At 38.2% G+C, this 15,787-nt stretch overlaps 6 protein-coding genes across 6 annotated transcripts; 3 read left to right on the top strand and 3 right to left on the bottom strand.

The window, feature by feature from the left end:
• Nucleotides 1–335: 335 nt before the first annotated feature.
• On the top strand, nt 336–2,471 carry I206_104501 (uncharacterized protein; the record flags this gene model as incomplete). Its single annotated transcript, XM_070202962.1, has 7 exons — nt 336–478; nt 530–576; nt 715–926; nt 999–1,360; nt 1,416–1,633; nt 1,686–1,998; nt 2,066–2,471. 7 exons carry the CDS (start codon nt 336–338, stop codon nt 2,469–2,471), a joined length of 1,701 nt encoding a protein of 566 aa, XP_070059063.1.
• Nucleotides 2,472–3,376: 905 nt separating this feature from the next.
• On the top strand, nt 3,377–4,616 carry I206_104500 (uncharacterized protein; the record flags this gene model as incomplete). Its single annotated transcript, XM_019153796.1, has 5 exons — nt 3,377–3,445; nt 3,513–3,741; nt 3,826–3,922; nt 4,020–4,419; nt 4,509–4,616. 5 exons carry the CDS (start codon nt 3,377–3,379, stop codon nt 4,614–4,616), a joined length of 903 nt encoding a protein of 300 aa, XP_019012536.1.
• Nucleotides 4,617–4,836: 220 nt separating this feature from the next.
• On the bottom strand, nt 4,837–7,129 carry I206_104499 (uncharacterized protein; the record flags this gene model as incomplete). The annotated part of the gene is made up of 11 exons (XM_019153795.1): nt 4,837–4,991; nt 5,068–5,409; nt 5,476–5,624; nt 5,680–5,856; nt 5,914–5,960; nt 6,027–6,106; nt 6,163–6,326; nt 6,386–6,543; nt 6,606–6,718; nt 6,776–6,883; nt 6,952–7,129. 11 exons carry the CDS (start codon nt 7,127–7,129, stop codon nt 4,837–4,839), a joined length of 1,671 nt encoding a protein of 556 aa, XP_019012535.1.
• Nucleotides 7,130–8,703: 1,574 nt separating this feature from the next.
• I206_104498 (uncharacterized protein) lies at nt 8,704–9,283 on the bottom strand (the record flags this gene model as incomplete). The annotated part of the gene is made up of 4 exons (XM_019153794.1): nt 8,704–8,855; nt 8,923–8,996; nt 9,064–9,187; nt 9,244–9,283. 4 exons carry the CDS (start codon nt 9,281–9,283, stop codon nt 8,704–8,706), a joined length of 390 nt encoding a protein of 129 aa, XP_019012534.1.
• Nucleotides 9,284–9,776: 493 nt separating this feature from the next.
• On the bottom strand, nt 9,777–12,289 carry I206_104497 (uncharacterized protein; the record flags this gene model as incomplete). Its single annotated transcript, XM_070202961.1, has 17 exons — nt 9,777–9,860; nt 9,920–10,011; nt 10,076–10,138; nt 10,200–10,277; nt 10,344–10,487; nt 10,563–10,796; nt 10,858–10,947; nt 10,993–11,061; nt 11,122–11,212; nt 11,270–11,335; nt 11,403–11,462; nt 11,520–11,576; nt 11,639–11,707; nt 11,764–11,873; nt 11,924–11,932; nt 11,996–12,047; nt 12,104–12,289. 17 exons carry the CDS (start codon nt 12,287–12,289, stop codon nt 9,777–9,779), a joined length of 1,554 nt encoding a protein of 517 aa, XP_070059062.1.
• Nucleotides 12,290–13,558: 1,269 nt separating this feature from the next.
• Nucleotides 13,559–15,481, top strand: I206_104496 (uncharacterized protein; the record flags this gene model as incomplete). Its single annotated transcript, XM_019153792.1, has 9 exons — nt 13,559–13,717; nt 13,778–13,964; nt 14,024–14,098; nt 14,161–14,603; nt 14,671–14,811; nt 14,867–14,997; nt 15,063–15,138; nt 15,202–15,324; nt 15,389–15,481. 9 exons carry the CDS (start codon nt 13,559–13,561, stop codon nt 15,479–15,481), a joined length of 1,428 nt encoding a protein of 475 aa, XP_019012532.1.
• Nucleotides 15,482–15,787: the final 306 nt, after the last annotated feature.

Here is a 15,787-nt window from a genome sequence, read left to right as displayed (position 1 = left end):
TTGAATACCTAATTACCCTGCTTTTCTTCCTAAGCGAGGTTTGATAGACAAAAGAACTTTGAGTTTTGGTAATCAAAAACATGACTAAATCACTTACCACTAAAAGCAGAAAATGGGGACAGGAGTGCAAATATAGCGGGAGCCTGATCAACTGCAAAGCTAAAATAGGTTCTAAGCGAGATGCCAAGGGTTAGCGAAGTCCGATTTAACGTTAACTTGACTCTTCGATAAGGCCGGTCATCATCTCTCACTCGCAATTCTGGATTGATATATAGAAGTCGATTGATTCCTGTTTTCTCATCTCCCTTTTTGACAACGCCAATAGAATAATCAACATGTCAAGTGAAGATATTCATGGATACAAAGCAGATGCTTATCTTGGTGGTGAGGGTGATAAAGATGTCGTCACTCAAGATACTGTAGAAGTGCCTCGAGAAGATCCCAAGACGTATGAAGAAATATACAATAATCCACATCGGTAAGTCATATGTCCTACTGTCCCTCTGCTCACTTGCTGACCATGCTTTAGTGGTCTTCGGATGCGACACGTACAACTGCTCTCAATTTCGGGCGCAGGTAAGCTAGGCTCACGGGTTTGACATGTTTTCCAGTCGGCTTTGCTGACCGGCTGTGTCATTCCTCTTTTCTGCTGCTATCTTCATCTTGTTACCCACATTCACTTGTCCATCTATATCGTTGTTCAAAACAAAACAGTCGGAAGTGGGCTATTCGTATCCATAGGATCACCTTTGACGGCTGCCGGACCTCTTGGTCTGCTAATCGGAGTCATCGTATGGTCAACAGTCATTTTCGGGGCTAGTAATTGCCTTGTTGAGATGACTACCCTCCTTCCTATCGACGGTGGCTTCATCACCTTTGCCGGTCGATTCATGGACGACACTATAGGTAAAGCTGTTGGATGGAATGTAAGTCTCCAATACCCTATGGGAGTTGTTCATACTGACAGTTGTTCATACTGACTCCTCTTGGAATGATAGTTCCTCTTGGCTCAAGCTTCTTTGGTATGTTTCGAATTAACAGCATTCAACGTAATGATCGAATATTGGACTTTGACTTTAAATCCTGCTATTCCAATTGCTATTGGTCTTATATTATTCGCTGCCCTTCAACTATACTCTGTTAGATGGTTCGGTGAAGTAGAATTTTGGATTAGTTACACCAAAATTTTACTTCAAATTGGTCTTACACTTTACACTTTAGTTGCAATGTGCGGCGGAAATCCATTACATGATAAATTTGGTTTTAGATCTTGGAAATCTCCTGGACCTTTCGGTGCAGCTGAAACTCCTGCTTTAAGAATGAAAGGTATTTGGGATGCTGTTCTTTGGTCATGTTTTGCGTAAATCTATATTCCCCGTGTTCATCTAAGGTTTCTCAGCTAATTGATAACGTAGCCTCGGAGGACCCGATTGGATCTCCTTGATTGGTGGTGAAGTCAAAAATCCTCGAAAAATCTTACCCAAAGCATTCAATTCGACTGTTTTACGAATTATCTTGTTCTTCTACCTCGGAGCTTTATGTGTAGGTATCAACGCTCCTGCAGACGACCCTGCTTTACTCGGTGCTATTGCTGCTGGAGCTCCAGGTGCTGCTAAATCTCCTTACATTATCTGTAAGTCACTTCACAACAACGTTCAAACTACCTATACTGATTGCCCCTGAAGCGATGAATAGACTTCAGATCCCCTTCTTGCCAGATCTGGTCAACGCCTTAGTCCTAGTCTCAATCTTCTCAACCGGAAATGCGGCTGTCTTCTGTTCTTCTCGAGGTCTATACTCTCTCGCTCTTCGAGGTGCTGCTCCTAGCGTATTCAAGCGACTCAACAGAAACGGTGTACCTTATCTCGCCGTCACTGCCATCTTGCTTTTCGGATGTTTAGCTTTCCTATCTTTAGGATCAGGTTCAGTTGTCGTTTTGAATTGGTTCTTATCATTAGTCGGTGCAGCCAATTTGGTAAATTGGACATCAATAGCAGTGTAAGCTTTAACATTTTTCTTCTCTCTTCTTCAATCCAATCATATTACTGACCATGCTTTGTGATAGTACCTACATGAGATTCAGAGCAGGATTAAAAGCACAAGGGAAATTAAATGATGATTTCTTACCTGTTAGAGCATATTTACAACCATTTTCAAGTTGGTGGGTTGTAATTTGTGCACCTATTGCATTTATTGCAAGTGGATATGCTTTAATGGTACCAGGTGGATGGGCAGGAGATAATTTCGTTTTCACTTATGGAGCAGTTTTTATTTTTGCTGGATTTATAATACTTTTCAAAACTTGGGAAGTTTTAAGACATAAAAAACCGATTAGATTTTTCATTCCTGCTTCTGAAATTGATTTAACTTCTGATTTAGATGTTATAGAAGCTATTACGGCTGCTAGTGAATATGTTGAATCTCATCAAGATAAATCTAAAGGAAAGAAAATTTCCGATTTCTTCTCCTAGTTGCCTTATTATATAGTTCTTCTGGCTGATCCCCTTGTCTGTCGGGAGAGAACGTTATTCTGTTTGTGACAAAATTGGTAGTTATGTATGGTCTAATACTGTATGATTATGTATTGAGTCTGTCTGCGCTCTTTGTTCGTTTGTACTCTGCATTGAAATGATTGACCTTTCGATCTTTAGCCTGCAGCATCAGGTACCACGGGGGTACTACCGATAGCCCTCGTTTGTGATTTTGTAGAATTCATCAAGCATCTCATGCGATCATCTGGTAGTTCGGGACATCAAACACACCTGTGTTTCAGATATAGCCAGCTATCATGCTCAATGACTTATCATACCTGTTTATTCCCTGCGTTGGGACGGGGGACAACAAGATTATGCCGAGACAAAACGCGTTTTCAAAATTAGATATTTTCAGGAACAGACACGAGCTGATAATCTTTTGCCCGCTCGTTATCTCTTAAAGTATCATGAAAATATCTCTTACAGCAAGGCTCGTAAATCTGTATGCTTGGGTCGCCTTGAGCCCGATGGCTTGTCGTACCGAATATTTGTCCATATGATATTGTTTTGAAACACGGTCTCCTCGTAGACCCATTTATCGTCGTAAGCCACATACCTCACTTCACCCATTCGGTAGATTGCGCGGTCATACATGACCGTCTTATCGTAGGCACCAAGGACCGACGGTCACGACTTTATCCTCGGTCATAGCTATCATGACTTCGGGGCCATATGCGGTATGGTATATAAAGATGTCTGTAAAGCTAAGATGACGATCGGAATGCAATCAAGAAATTCAACAAATCCAACAAGACTCGCTAGTTTTTTTTCAATCATATCACAACGACGACTAGATTAACAACTTTGTCGTTTCAGTTCAGTAATTCACAATCTCTGACGACATGACTTCAAATGTTAGAATTATAGTCGTATTCGGAGCTACCGGAGTTCAAGGTACAGGATTAATTGAAGTAAATCTACTTCAACCCTTTGTACACACGAATAGTCCAATTATTGATGCTGATCATGCCGAAAAAGGCCTTATCACCTCATGAGGAATTCTCGATCCTTGCACTTTCTCGAAATCCACAATCAGAATCTTCTAAATACTTAGCATCTTTACCTCGAGTCAAAGTTGTCAAAGTACCTGATGATTGTATGGAAGAACCTTTAAAAGTTTTCCAATCTTTAAATTTACAAAAAGGAGATGTACATGGTGTATTTAGTGTACAAGGTTACGTAGATGATACAACCATGATTAGGCAGGGTGAGTAGATTATCAATTTCTTTCAAATTCAAGATCTTTCTGTTAAGCTAATCATGAAATAACGAAAAAAAAAAAAACTTTTAGGTAAAGCAATTGCAGATGCTTCTGTTGAATTTGAAGTTAAACATATCGTCTATTCTTCGGTCGATTTTGCAGGATTAGAAAATACAGGATTTTCAGCGTAAGTTAATTATTTCTAAATCTCAATTCTAACGAATTTTTCTATAAGTACTTTTCAATATTTCATTTATTGATTTGATTTATTTATATATTAATAGATTTGAATGTAAAAGAGAAGTTGAAAATTATATTAAAAAATTATCAATTCAATATACATTTTTAAGACCTGTACAATTTATGGATATTTGGTTACCAAAAATTGAATTTCAATTTAAAGTAGGTAGAACAGTTTGGTCAAAATTTACATATTATAAAAATCCAAATAAGAAACATCAATTAATAAGTTCAAAAGATATTGGAAAAGCAGGTTCAATTGCTTTTATAAAAGGTCATGAATGGAAATCTGATGGTATCATTAGATTAGCAGGAGATGAACTTTCAGTTAAAGATATTCAATTAATTTATAAAGAAGTAATGGGTGAAAATATTCCTTTTGCACCTTCATTTTTAGCTTGGACTGTTAAACAATTTGTTCCTATTGTTAAACAATTTGCTCAAGTGAGTTTACCTTCTTTTATTCACCTTAAACAATAACAAGAAATTTTAGTAAGAGTAAAAAATTAATAAACTTTGCTTTATATTTCCAGTTTTTTGAAGAGACAGGATATAATGTACCTATAGCTGAAGTTCGTAAAGATATACCAGACTTGGAAGATTACAGGACTTTCCTCCTTCGTCATAAGAATAAGATGTAGTCTTTTGGCTGTGATTCTTTCTCGCAAGTATGAAGTGAATAAGCAGAACATAGACATATATTATAATATCTGTTCAAGATCTGTATCACATTGCATATATATGTTCCTATAATATTAATGTATAATATGAAACGCTCGATACAAGACATATAACGATGGTAGACTCCTCCTGAACGCAGAGCTTTAATCACACGACCATACTTGACACTACTGAGTCGAATTACCAGTTCTTGATATGGTAAATGGTCTTCTCCTTCCATGTCAAAGTTTGGTAATGAAGATCATCTTGCTCCTCTTCATCGATATCGTGGAATTCTCTAGAACCGGAAGTGAGGTCCATTTCGTGCATCTTGACAGCCTTGGTTCGGTAAAATACTGAGAAGAAACGATAATCGTTAGCAGTTGCATGTTTTCGTGTTTGGGTGCAGTATTTTTAACTGAATTTACTCACATTTGTATCCGACGTAAGCAATTATGTAAACGGGGATACCGATATAGTTGGTGATGAAGGTTTTGTAATCCCATGGGATGAAAGCGTCGAAACCCTTGAATATACAGACCAAGACGATCATGAATAAAGAGAAATAAGTCAAGTATGGTTGGAATGGTGATTTGTAAGGTAAGGTATCTCGGTCAATACCTTGAGCTTTCATACCTCGCATGAAACCGACATGGGAGGATAGAATTGACACCCAAGTCAAACCACCAAGAATAGTAACGGTGTTGACGAAGTAGTTGAAAATCTTCAACGCATCGGCTGAAGCCACGAGATAGGCTAAACCCATGAACATACCTGATACGATGAATCAGCACAAGATCTTTCATACTCATGTATCGACAACAACATCCTATGACATACCAGTGAACATGAATGCGACCCAAGGTACACCCCGCTTCGTACATTTTCTGAAGATTCGAGGAACGTGGCCATCCAGAGCCATACCGTAAAGAGTTCTTGTCGCGACGTATTGATCAGAGTTGGCAGCGGAAATGGTAAAGATGAGGATACTAAATGGAGAGGTGAGTTGAAGCACATCAACCGAGAGAGCACACAGCAACTTACCAAGCGTTGATGATAGATGGAAGGACCTTGATACCAGCAGCTTTGATGGCTACAACGAAGGGCGAAGCTGAAGCTCCACCAGAAGTACCTTTCTTAGCGGCTTGAGCGAGCAGAGGAGAGCTCGAGTCGACCACCATTCCGACAATCAAAATACCAAAGACGTAGAAGAAGATGATTCTACAATCGAGATCAGCTCTCGTTCGGGCACACGCGTTTCGCAATCACTCGACTTACCGGAAGAAGGTCTTCTTGATAGCAGCAGGTACAGTCTTTCTTGGGTTCTATTGGGTTATCGCTCTATCAGCTACGCCATTATACGTCGCATTGGCGGAAATCCGTCAACATACCTTGGCTTCTCCAACAGTGATAGCAACCAATTCGGAACCTGTGTATGCGAAAAGAGCAAGTACCATAGCGTTCCACCAACCTGAATTTCCGAGTCAGCATATCTTTGTGCAGACATGAAGTGATAAAGCAACTTACCAAGGAATTTACCGGTGTCACCAGTGGATTTGTATGGCTTGAAAGCTCTACCATGCTTCCAGTAAGTGAAACCAAGTCTATCTTGTCCTGGCACACCTCCTAAATCGATGATGAGACCGAGAAGGATAAGACCGGTAAGAGTGATGATTTTGATGAACGAGAGCCTGTAAAAGTTGCGGTCAATGCAAGAATCAAGATAAAGTAAGCATCAACATATACTCACCAGAACTCAACTTCACCGAACCACTTTACACCCAAAGTGTTGATAGCGATGACAAATACAATTAAGATGGTGACCCAAACAGCTTTATTGATAGATTGGTTCCAGTATCCAATGACCAAAGATCCAGCAACGATTTGATTAGGTGATAAAATGAGATACTAGATACGCAGAAACCAAATAAGCAAAAATCATGACTTGAAGATGATGAAGCTTAACTTACTTTACACAAATAGATAATAGCAGTAGCGAAACCGAAAGCAGGGTCCACACATCTTGTACCGTGACCAGCGAAACCTTTTTTGGTGGGGTATTTGGTACTCATTTCTCCCAAAGCTACAAGTCGTGAATCAGTCAATGGGATTAGCTGCATTAGTGGATGAATTTACCCACCTAAAAGTACACCGAAACAGACAACACCCATTAAACAATATGCGATAAATACTGATCCAGGTCCAGAACGAGCAATAGAAGTACCAGAACCAATAACCAAACCAGTACCTAAAAGATGAATCTCCTTAAATCAGTAATATTCTCCATTATCATGACTTTCGTACTTCGCCACTGACCAATAGCACCACCAATAGCAATCATACTGATTTGTCTACTTTTCAATGCTCTTATAGTTTCTTCCTCCCTGGGTTGAATATCTTCCCCTGCTGGTCCATTGTAGTAGGTATCAACGGGAACATCTTTCTCGCTCTTCTGCTCGTATGGCATAGGCTGATTGTATCTTTCGATAGACATGTTGAAAGAATGCCTTGACTGAACAGAATCAGTACTATAATGTAAAGTAAAATAAAGTCAAATGAAAAGAAGAGAAAATCAGATGACCGTGCGATGTGACTATTTATCTTATATATATATATATATATATATGAATACGTACCCGTGCGTATCTCGTCAGCTCAAGCCCAGATGACCGGAGGGTTACCAATGGATCAATCACACGAACCAATTCGAAAAAACTTCAAAAATGGGAAAATAAAAAACGCCAAGTCTTTGTGTGCATACACATCAAATTGATGATTGGTCAATTGGGTTCTGCTTTTACCCTTGATAACCGTACTCTTGTCGATCAATCAACGTCCCACTCGTAAAGATTGGAAAATGCGGATGAAATGGGGTAGGGGGCTTATCAGTAAGAAACTACCCCTTAGCGGTACCTAACCATAAATAGAGAAATGGTATTTCCAATCCTCTTAATCCGATTTGATCCTTTTATCTCAAACAAATGAATGAAATAAAAAGTAAAATTCGAAATTGAAATATGAAGGAAACTCGCCTAAAATAACCTTATTGGAATTTGTACCTAATTATGATAAACGATTGTCTTGGCATTCCAGTTTTTCCCTATAAGACCGCATGGTGCAGATCTCATAAAACTAGATCGGCCCGGGACCTTATAGGGTTACAATTGTAATTTTACTTAAATAAGTCAACAACTGGTAAAGCGGAATCAAATCCACAAAACATCCCTCTCACAATTGTTCAAACCATCTTTTACCTTCTTATCTCTCCATTAAGCGATCGAGAATTAACCCTGTCAGCTCACAACATTTTCCTTAGCTCCACTAACATTTTCTTATCTGTAACCGGTGCTACTTGCTATAATTTCAAACAAGCATGCGGAATGCTTATCTTTGATTCAGTCTTATCTTCAGCTCCACCTCTGCCGTGGGAACATCTTGGCATGTCCAAAAACAGTAGCGTCATCATTGTAGACCTTCCAGAGCTATCAAATTTTACTAAAGCTGAAAGTTTGACGACCTCAAATGCTACATCGCATGAAGAATACTTAGTGGGACTCAAGAGTGGTGTAGGCGGCACGATTCCCCGTGATCCGTGCTTCCTTACTTCGACTATCACATACGATTGTGATGAATACACAAAGCGCTGTAAGTTGGTAGAGGTATACGAGGAAGACGAACACGGATTGAAGGAGGATAGTGGTGCAAAAAGGCTGATGTAGTCCAGCAACGGTCAAGAAGAGGCTCAACATAGAAGAGACTATAAGAAAAGGCCAGGGGAGGAAACGACGCCATTGATGTTTCTTTTCGTTGAATATATAAGTGGCTTGTGCGTTAGATCCACTATCACCGTACTCAGACAAAGAAACGCTCGGTCCAAAGCAGTAAAAGGTACTAATCATGATGACGTTTTGGAAAAATTTAGTCTCATCAAGAAACCCCAGTAAATCCTTATATCCATCTTGCCTGAATAATGTCAAGTTCACTGATGATGGCATGCATGTTGGTCTATAATGCAGTATATTGAAAAATCTATTTTTGAGTGTAAAATCGGAATATTCGCTGTTTAATCTATGGTGCTCTTGCAATAGCTTCAATTTCAATTCTAACATCTCCAGGGTTCTTAGCAACTTGTACACATGATCGAGCAGGTTTTGGAACAGGCATAAGTTTTTCATAAACTGCGTTAACTCTTGGGAAATCATCCATATTTTTAAGGAAGACTAAGTGAAATTCAAATTTAAATCAGTTGTCAAATTAACGATATTTAAAATCTAAACGTTAACTCACTGTTAACTTTTGCTATGTCATTTAAAGATCCTCCAGCATGTTTCAAAACTTTCTCCAAATTTCGAATACATTGACTAGGAAGAAAACAAAATTGTCAATTACAGTGCTGTGAAAGCCTTGAAATCGTCGCAATTCACTCACGTTGTAAGTTCCTCAATATCCCCATCAACAACTTTACCCGTACCATCAATTGGAGTTTGACCAGAAAGATAAAGAGTATCTCCTAATCTAACAGCTGGTGAAAGCAAATGAGGAACGGCTTTCACTATAATTTCAAGAATCAGCTATATTTCATTTCAAGTGTAGTATGGTATTACTTACTGTCTGGAACATCTGTAACGTGAGTAATTTGAGCTGGCATTTTGCGATAATTTGATCTTGAAGTAGTACAAGTGTGTGAGTAAAAGATGTTGGTAATGAGCCTTTGTCTTTGTCTTTTATGAAGAATTTTTCAAAATTGTCTTTTTCACTTTATATATAACAACTTTTTACAAGGGTGGGGAAAACAAGCGGTTGAACGAGAAAATCAGGGAAATGCCCCCACTTTGCCGGACTGATCTAGCCGGTATTTGCCCGTTCACCAAGTTCATTTATACAAATAATTACTTCTACCGATGAGATGTGCATGCGGTTGAGAGATTTGTCTGAGAAAGGAAGTAATCCAATATGATAGTAGAGATATCATTCACATATCTGCATTAACTGGATATATGATGTATTTGATCTCGCCACAGGTCATTTGCTACAAAAGGGATTTCATCGCGGCCTAAACTATTATATGTCATTATGCGCGTCAAACAGGCGCGTTCAATTGCTCGTATGTTTTGAAGGGGATTCAAGAATTACATTTCGTATTAATAAACATATCTGAAAGCTCGCTTATTCTGTAAATCAGTTAAATCGGCGAAAGCTTGATCATGATCGATTTGTTCAGCACCCTATTTCACCAAAATTAGATAACAGTCGTGATTATAACAAAAACTAATTATTGACTCACAGTGTGATTAGTACCTTCATGATCTCGTCTTCTGACATGATTTCTTCTCATAAAGATGAAACGAAGAATTAGAGTCATAACGATGAAGAAGGCTACAAAGAAGATACTCAGCTCTGAGATTGTAATACAGCAAACGAAGGATACAACTTTACTTACCGTATAATCCGATATGAACTGAGAAAGCTAACTTGTATCTTGGTGCATCTTTTGCTCGGAAAACTAGGATGGGTTGTGGGTCAAATTTACAACTCCTAATTATCAGGACTGCTGAATAACTCACCTTGTGGACCAATGATGCATCCTGCACCATATGTGACGAAGAGCATAGCTGAAGTAGTAGCTTTTTTAGTTTGACCGGCTACTCAATTAATCAAACTATGATCAGCTTCGAGATTACGAAAAAAAACTGTAATGACCATCTCACCAATATTACGAGTAACAATACTATAAAGTAAGGATCCAGCAGCAATAACGAAATTTGCAAAATAAAAAGCAAGTAATAAACCAGGTGCAGTTTTTGGTGATACAGGTACAGTTAAAAGTACAATTGTACCTGCTAAAGCAAGTGCTAAATTCTAAAGTATCAGTTTTGAGAAATTCCGATATTAAAGAAAAAAATTAAAACAATTGGAAAAGCACTTACACATTGTACCAACCAAAACTAAACAAGTTTGATTTGTTAATCTTGCTACCCAAGCAGTACCAAAAAAGATAATTAAAGAAAAACCACCTTGAGCTAAATTTAAAAGTTGAGTTTGTCTAACAGTAAATCCTAAGCCTTTAACTATTATATTTGCAAATACTGCTAAACCATTAACTATAATAAATCCAGCAATTTGCATAACCCAATAACACCATACAGCTGGATCTTGGAAAGCTAAAATCAATAAGCCATTTTAGTATTGATAACTTTTACGAGTATATGCTAATTAACACACCTTCCCACATTTGTTCCCATTTCCATCTTGAATCTTGTACACCTTGTTCATTGATTCTCAACCTCTCAATAATCATCGTCTTTTGTTTGTCTGTCCAACACTGATAATCTCAGCTACATACTTATCGAGCAGGACTTACTTTGGCTTTCATTGGGGAATCAGGCAAGAAGATAAAAGTAGCAATTCCAACCACCACGGTGAATACTAAGTGTTTGACACGGCGTTAGCATTTTTATCACTTGAATTGAATCTCACTGGACTTACAGCCGACGATCAAGAATAGGGCTTGCCATTGTTTGATGGGAGAGCTCTGCACATATGTCAGACCAAAGGCAATCAAGCCTGATATACAGAGCTACAGGCGACCTATCAGCACTTGGGTACATTTCGCACCGTTTTCTGCATTACTCACTTGGGCCCCTTGCATACCATACCAATATGATATGATGGTAGGATGTTCATTTCTTCGATAGTACATCTAGGTTTATGGAGGGATATCAGATTTGGACGGAAGATCGGATAGACACGAGTTGAATCTCGCTCACAGTGGTGAGAAGCATCAAAGCAGGCTGTACACCAGATTCGAAGAGACCTAAGAGGAATCGCTAATTGATCGATCACCCATTAGTATCAGGGTGTTTTTGAAAGGAGGCTTTACTCACAACCGCCATGAGACTACCAAAGTTCTTACAAACAGCATGCATGCAAACGATGGTTCCCTACAACGTTCGAAAATCAGCTACATCACTTGTCCGGAGCCTCAAAGATGGAATCTACTTACCCAGATCGAAACAAGAATACCCAAGAATTTTCCCAATGGAACTTTCTGTAAGATCCGATTGACAGGAATCTGCTCAAGTGTCAGCAAATTTTGGAATTCTGCTTGATGAATCTCGCAAGACCTACTTCTCCTATTAAGTATCCAGCGTATAATATAGTACCTAATGTACTATATTGTTGACCTTTCAAATTATTATCCTGCTGAAGACCCATGATCGACGAAAAAGCGAGCGTTGCTAGTGGGACATCAACGTGTTTTCTTTAATTGACTGTGCATTCGACATACCTTTATCAACTGTAATGCAGGTCTTAGATCAGCGATCTCATCGCTGTCCATAATCAAATGGAATCTACTCACAAGTCTGGCAGAAGTAGATAAGCAGCAGAAAAGGTAAGATCCTAATATCGACCTGAAAAAATGGAATCATCAATAACTTTTCCATATCTTTAGATAACAATCACTCACCAAACGTTTGATCTGTTTATTTAATGCATCATCAATGATTAAAGTAGGGTCGAGATACTTGGCAGTTTCAGGATCAACTTTTCCAGCATATATATCTTGTTTCTCATGATCTAATGTATCTTCTCCCTCGGCATGTACATCATCAATATGTTGTACTTCCGGTTTATCAGTATGGATAGTTGACATATTGGTTCAGCTTCAATTCAGATCAATCAAAGCGTGGTCTGAATAAGAACTGCAGGTCGATCTGTAGATAAAGTAGAGAGCGGGGCAACTTTGGGGGATCAAGGGATATTTATACATATTTTTGAGATCAAGACAATTCAATATCTATTCTTATCTTTACCCCGGTTCTTGGCTTATTATTTATGATTATCAGGTCATCTGATATTCTATCAAGTTGAAACGCCTGAGGAGTGTATATTTCATTGATGAGTATAAGTCCCTTACTCGATTAACCCCTATCCACCTGTAAATAAGGCGTAAACTCTGGACAATATCATAAATTCATTTGGTAATCCCTTTGGCGTGGTTATGCTTTTAGACAACTATAAATATTTCATCCAACGGGAGATCGGCCCGAAAGAACGCTAGTCTTGGCATTGAAAGGTGATAGAAGGGCATCACTAATCAATCATTTAAAATGCTCAAAAACCCTTCTCATCTTGCCCATCCTCATCTGAGCCTAACATTTGATCTCATATTGTGTGAAATCTTTCGCGATATCTTCAGTCCGACTTCTCATAAATGACCGGATAAACCCCTTTGACATGTGACTTATAAATAAGCTTAAATCGCCACGTTTTTTGATTTTCCGTGTGATACCGTGATAATGGTGCCAATCACCGACAAAACCCGCGTTTTAACGAATACTCGTATAATTCAATTTTCATCTTGATGATCTCTTCATCTTTTGCAGGTGTCTTAATACTTGACGCTTTTCGATTTACACGCTACTCATCCGAAGTTTCTTCGAAGCTGGGTCGGGGGTATACTTGAGACGATACTACACGTTAATTCCAGACTCGACCTCATTATACAAATAGCAATCGAAATGCCGATCATTTCACATTTTTTCGCCAAGTGCCAAGTGCCCCACATCTTCGTTTAAAAGAAGCTATTTCCCCAGAGGAATACCTTTTAAGCGAAGACAAAATTCCAGTTCTACGATTTTCTTTATATGATTATGTATTCGAACTTACGAAATTGTCTTAAAATTTCGATGTTACATCCTAACGAGCTGGAATTATTACTTACTCCACTTCTCACATGACTAAATATGAATTCGTTAACCGAAAATCTGGATATTATTGAAGGAGAAAAAAAGAGAAGAATTATAAATTCCATTTCCAAGTTCAGTCTGAATTCAACTAATCCTTTTCTGGATCATTTATAGTCAATTTATTGAATTTTTACTGATATTTAAAAAGGAAAATAACAACAACCAAGACTAAAATGTTATCTACAATTACATCTTCACAGTATTCTAAACCACCTAGTAATAAAGAATTACCTCATGAAGATGTTGAAGGTACGATTGGAGCTGCAGTGGATATAACAACTCATGACGAAGTTTTTGGAGATATTAAACATGATGGACCAAATTATAGGAACGTGAGTTTTGTTTTAAATTACATCACGCGTGACTCTGTTGTATATTGATGGATGATTTAGGTTGGATGGGTGGGAGCTGTAGTTCTATTATTGAAAAGTCAAATAGGATTAGGTGTATTAAGTTTACCATTCGCATTAATGACTTTGGGTATCGTTCCTGGAGTATTATGTTTAGTCGCTATAGCAGCTATAATGACTTGGTCTGGATATTGCGTGGGTGTATTCAAAATGAAACATCCTCAAGTTTGTAAGTTACTTCTTACATCTTTTTACTTGTTCTGTGTTGATTGCTAACTCATTCTACAGACAGTGTGGTAGATGTTGGTGAAATCATGTTTGGTAAAATCGGTCGAGAAATATTCGCAGCCATATATTGTGTTTGTAAGTCTAAACCTACTCAACTTGAATATCGTTCTTTCAGTACTAATGCTTGTTCGTGGTAGTTATGATATTTGTCGTTGGTTCAGGTATTGTAGGAGCTTCAACAGGTTTAAATGCAGTTTCATTACATGGAACATGTACAGCAGTTTTTGTAGCTGTTTCAGCAATTTTAGGATTTTTATTAGCAAGTTTTAGAACTTTAGGTAAAATTTCATGGTTAGGTTGGGTTGGATTAACTTCAATTGTAGCAGCAATTTTAACTGTAACAATTGCTGTTGGAATTCAAGATAGACCTGCATTAGCACCTCAAACAGGAGAATGGGATAAAGAATTTCATGTTATAGCACATCCTACTTTTCTTCAAGCTTCTTCTGCAATTTCTTCACTTATTTTAGCTTATGCTGGTGTACCTACTTATTTTTCAATTGCCGCTGAGATGAGAGATCCAAGATTATTTAATAGATCTATGTTTATTAGTAATGCTATTATCACTTCGATTTACATTGTGAGTTGGGGTTCCCGATATCGTTGAACTTACAGAAATATAGCTGATATCTGGTGATACTGTTTAGGCTATCGGAACAGTCGTATACTACTACTGTGGACAATACGTAGCTAGTCCAGCATTAGGATCAGCAGGAGTGTTGATGAAGAGGATTTGTTATGGATTAGCATTACCTGGGTTATACGTCACCGTTACGATCTATTTGCATGTGAGTATACCCAGCTCACATCCAGCAAGGACCGTACTGATTACTTCCCTCCCAGCTTCCCGCCAAATACATCTTTTTGAGATTCATGAAAGGAAGCCGACACCTCAACAGTAACTCTTTCGTTCATTGGGCAGTATGGGAAAGTTGCGTTCTCGGATGCGCAGTTATCGCATACATTATTGCTAGGTAGGGATTGATACCTATCAATACATACATGTGCGAAATTGACGATCGTGTTACTTCTCTTTCAGTGCTATTCCAGTTTTCGGCGGTTTAGTAGGACTTATCGGTGCTTTATTCGGAACTTTCTTCTGTATTGGATTGATGGTGAGTCTAAACAATCAGAAGTAATTTGACAATTCTTGTAATCGCTAACCATTTCTTCGTCAGGGCGCAATGTGGATATTCGATAATAAAGACCGAAGACATACAGTCAAGACAATTGGATATAGAGCATTGTTCTTCATGAACGCTTTCTTAGTTTTATTAGCACTTTATCTGATGATTTCAGGAGTGAGTGTTTTGTCATGTCTTCGGAAAAAGATGAAACATCAAGCTAATATTTCGTTTGTCATAGACTTGGGGTGCTGTTCAAGATATTATTGATAGTTATAATGCCTCAGGAGGACAATCAGCTTGGTCTTGCAAAGATAATTCTAATTCCGTGTAATTAGCATGTTTGATGATTGATTGATGAGTTCATGTGATATGCACAGATGAATAATGTAGTAATTTACAATCCATTCACATGAACGTGACATTAATACTCAAGATTAAGTGATAAGGTTATATATGCTAAGATCCAATTGTGCTTGATGAGACGTCAAAGATTAGTTGACATCAACGCATTACAGCATTATTCCGAAATAAGCCACTGCTTCTTGCCCCAGTACCTGCGAGGGAAAACAATCCTTATGGTAAAGACGCAGTACTATATCAAGAATGATGCTCAAGAGAATACCCGATGGAAAGCCAA

This window comes from Kwoniella pini, chromosome 6, assembly GCF_000512605.2.
Source record: "Kwoniella pini CBS 10737 chromosome 6, complete sequence".
Taxonomy (NCBI): Eukaryota; Fungi; Basidiomycota; class Tremellomycetes; order Tremellales; family Cryptococcaceae; genus Kwoniella; species Kwoniella pini.
This window is presented reverse-complemented; position numbering and strand designations above follow the sequence as displayed.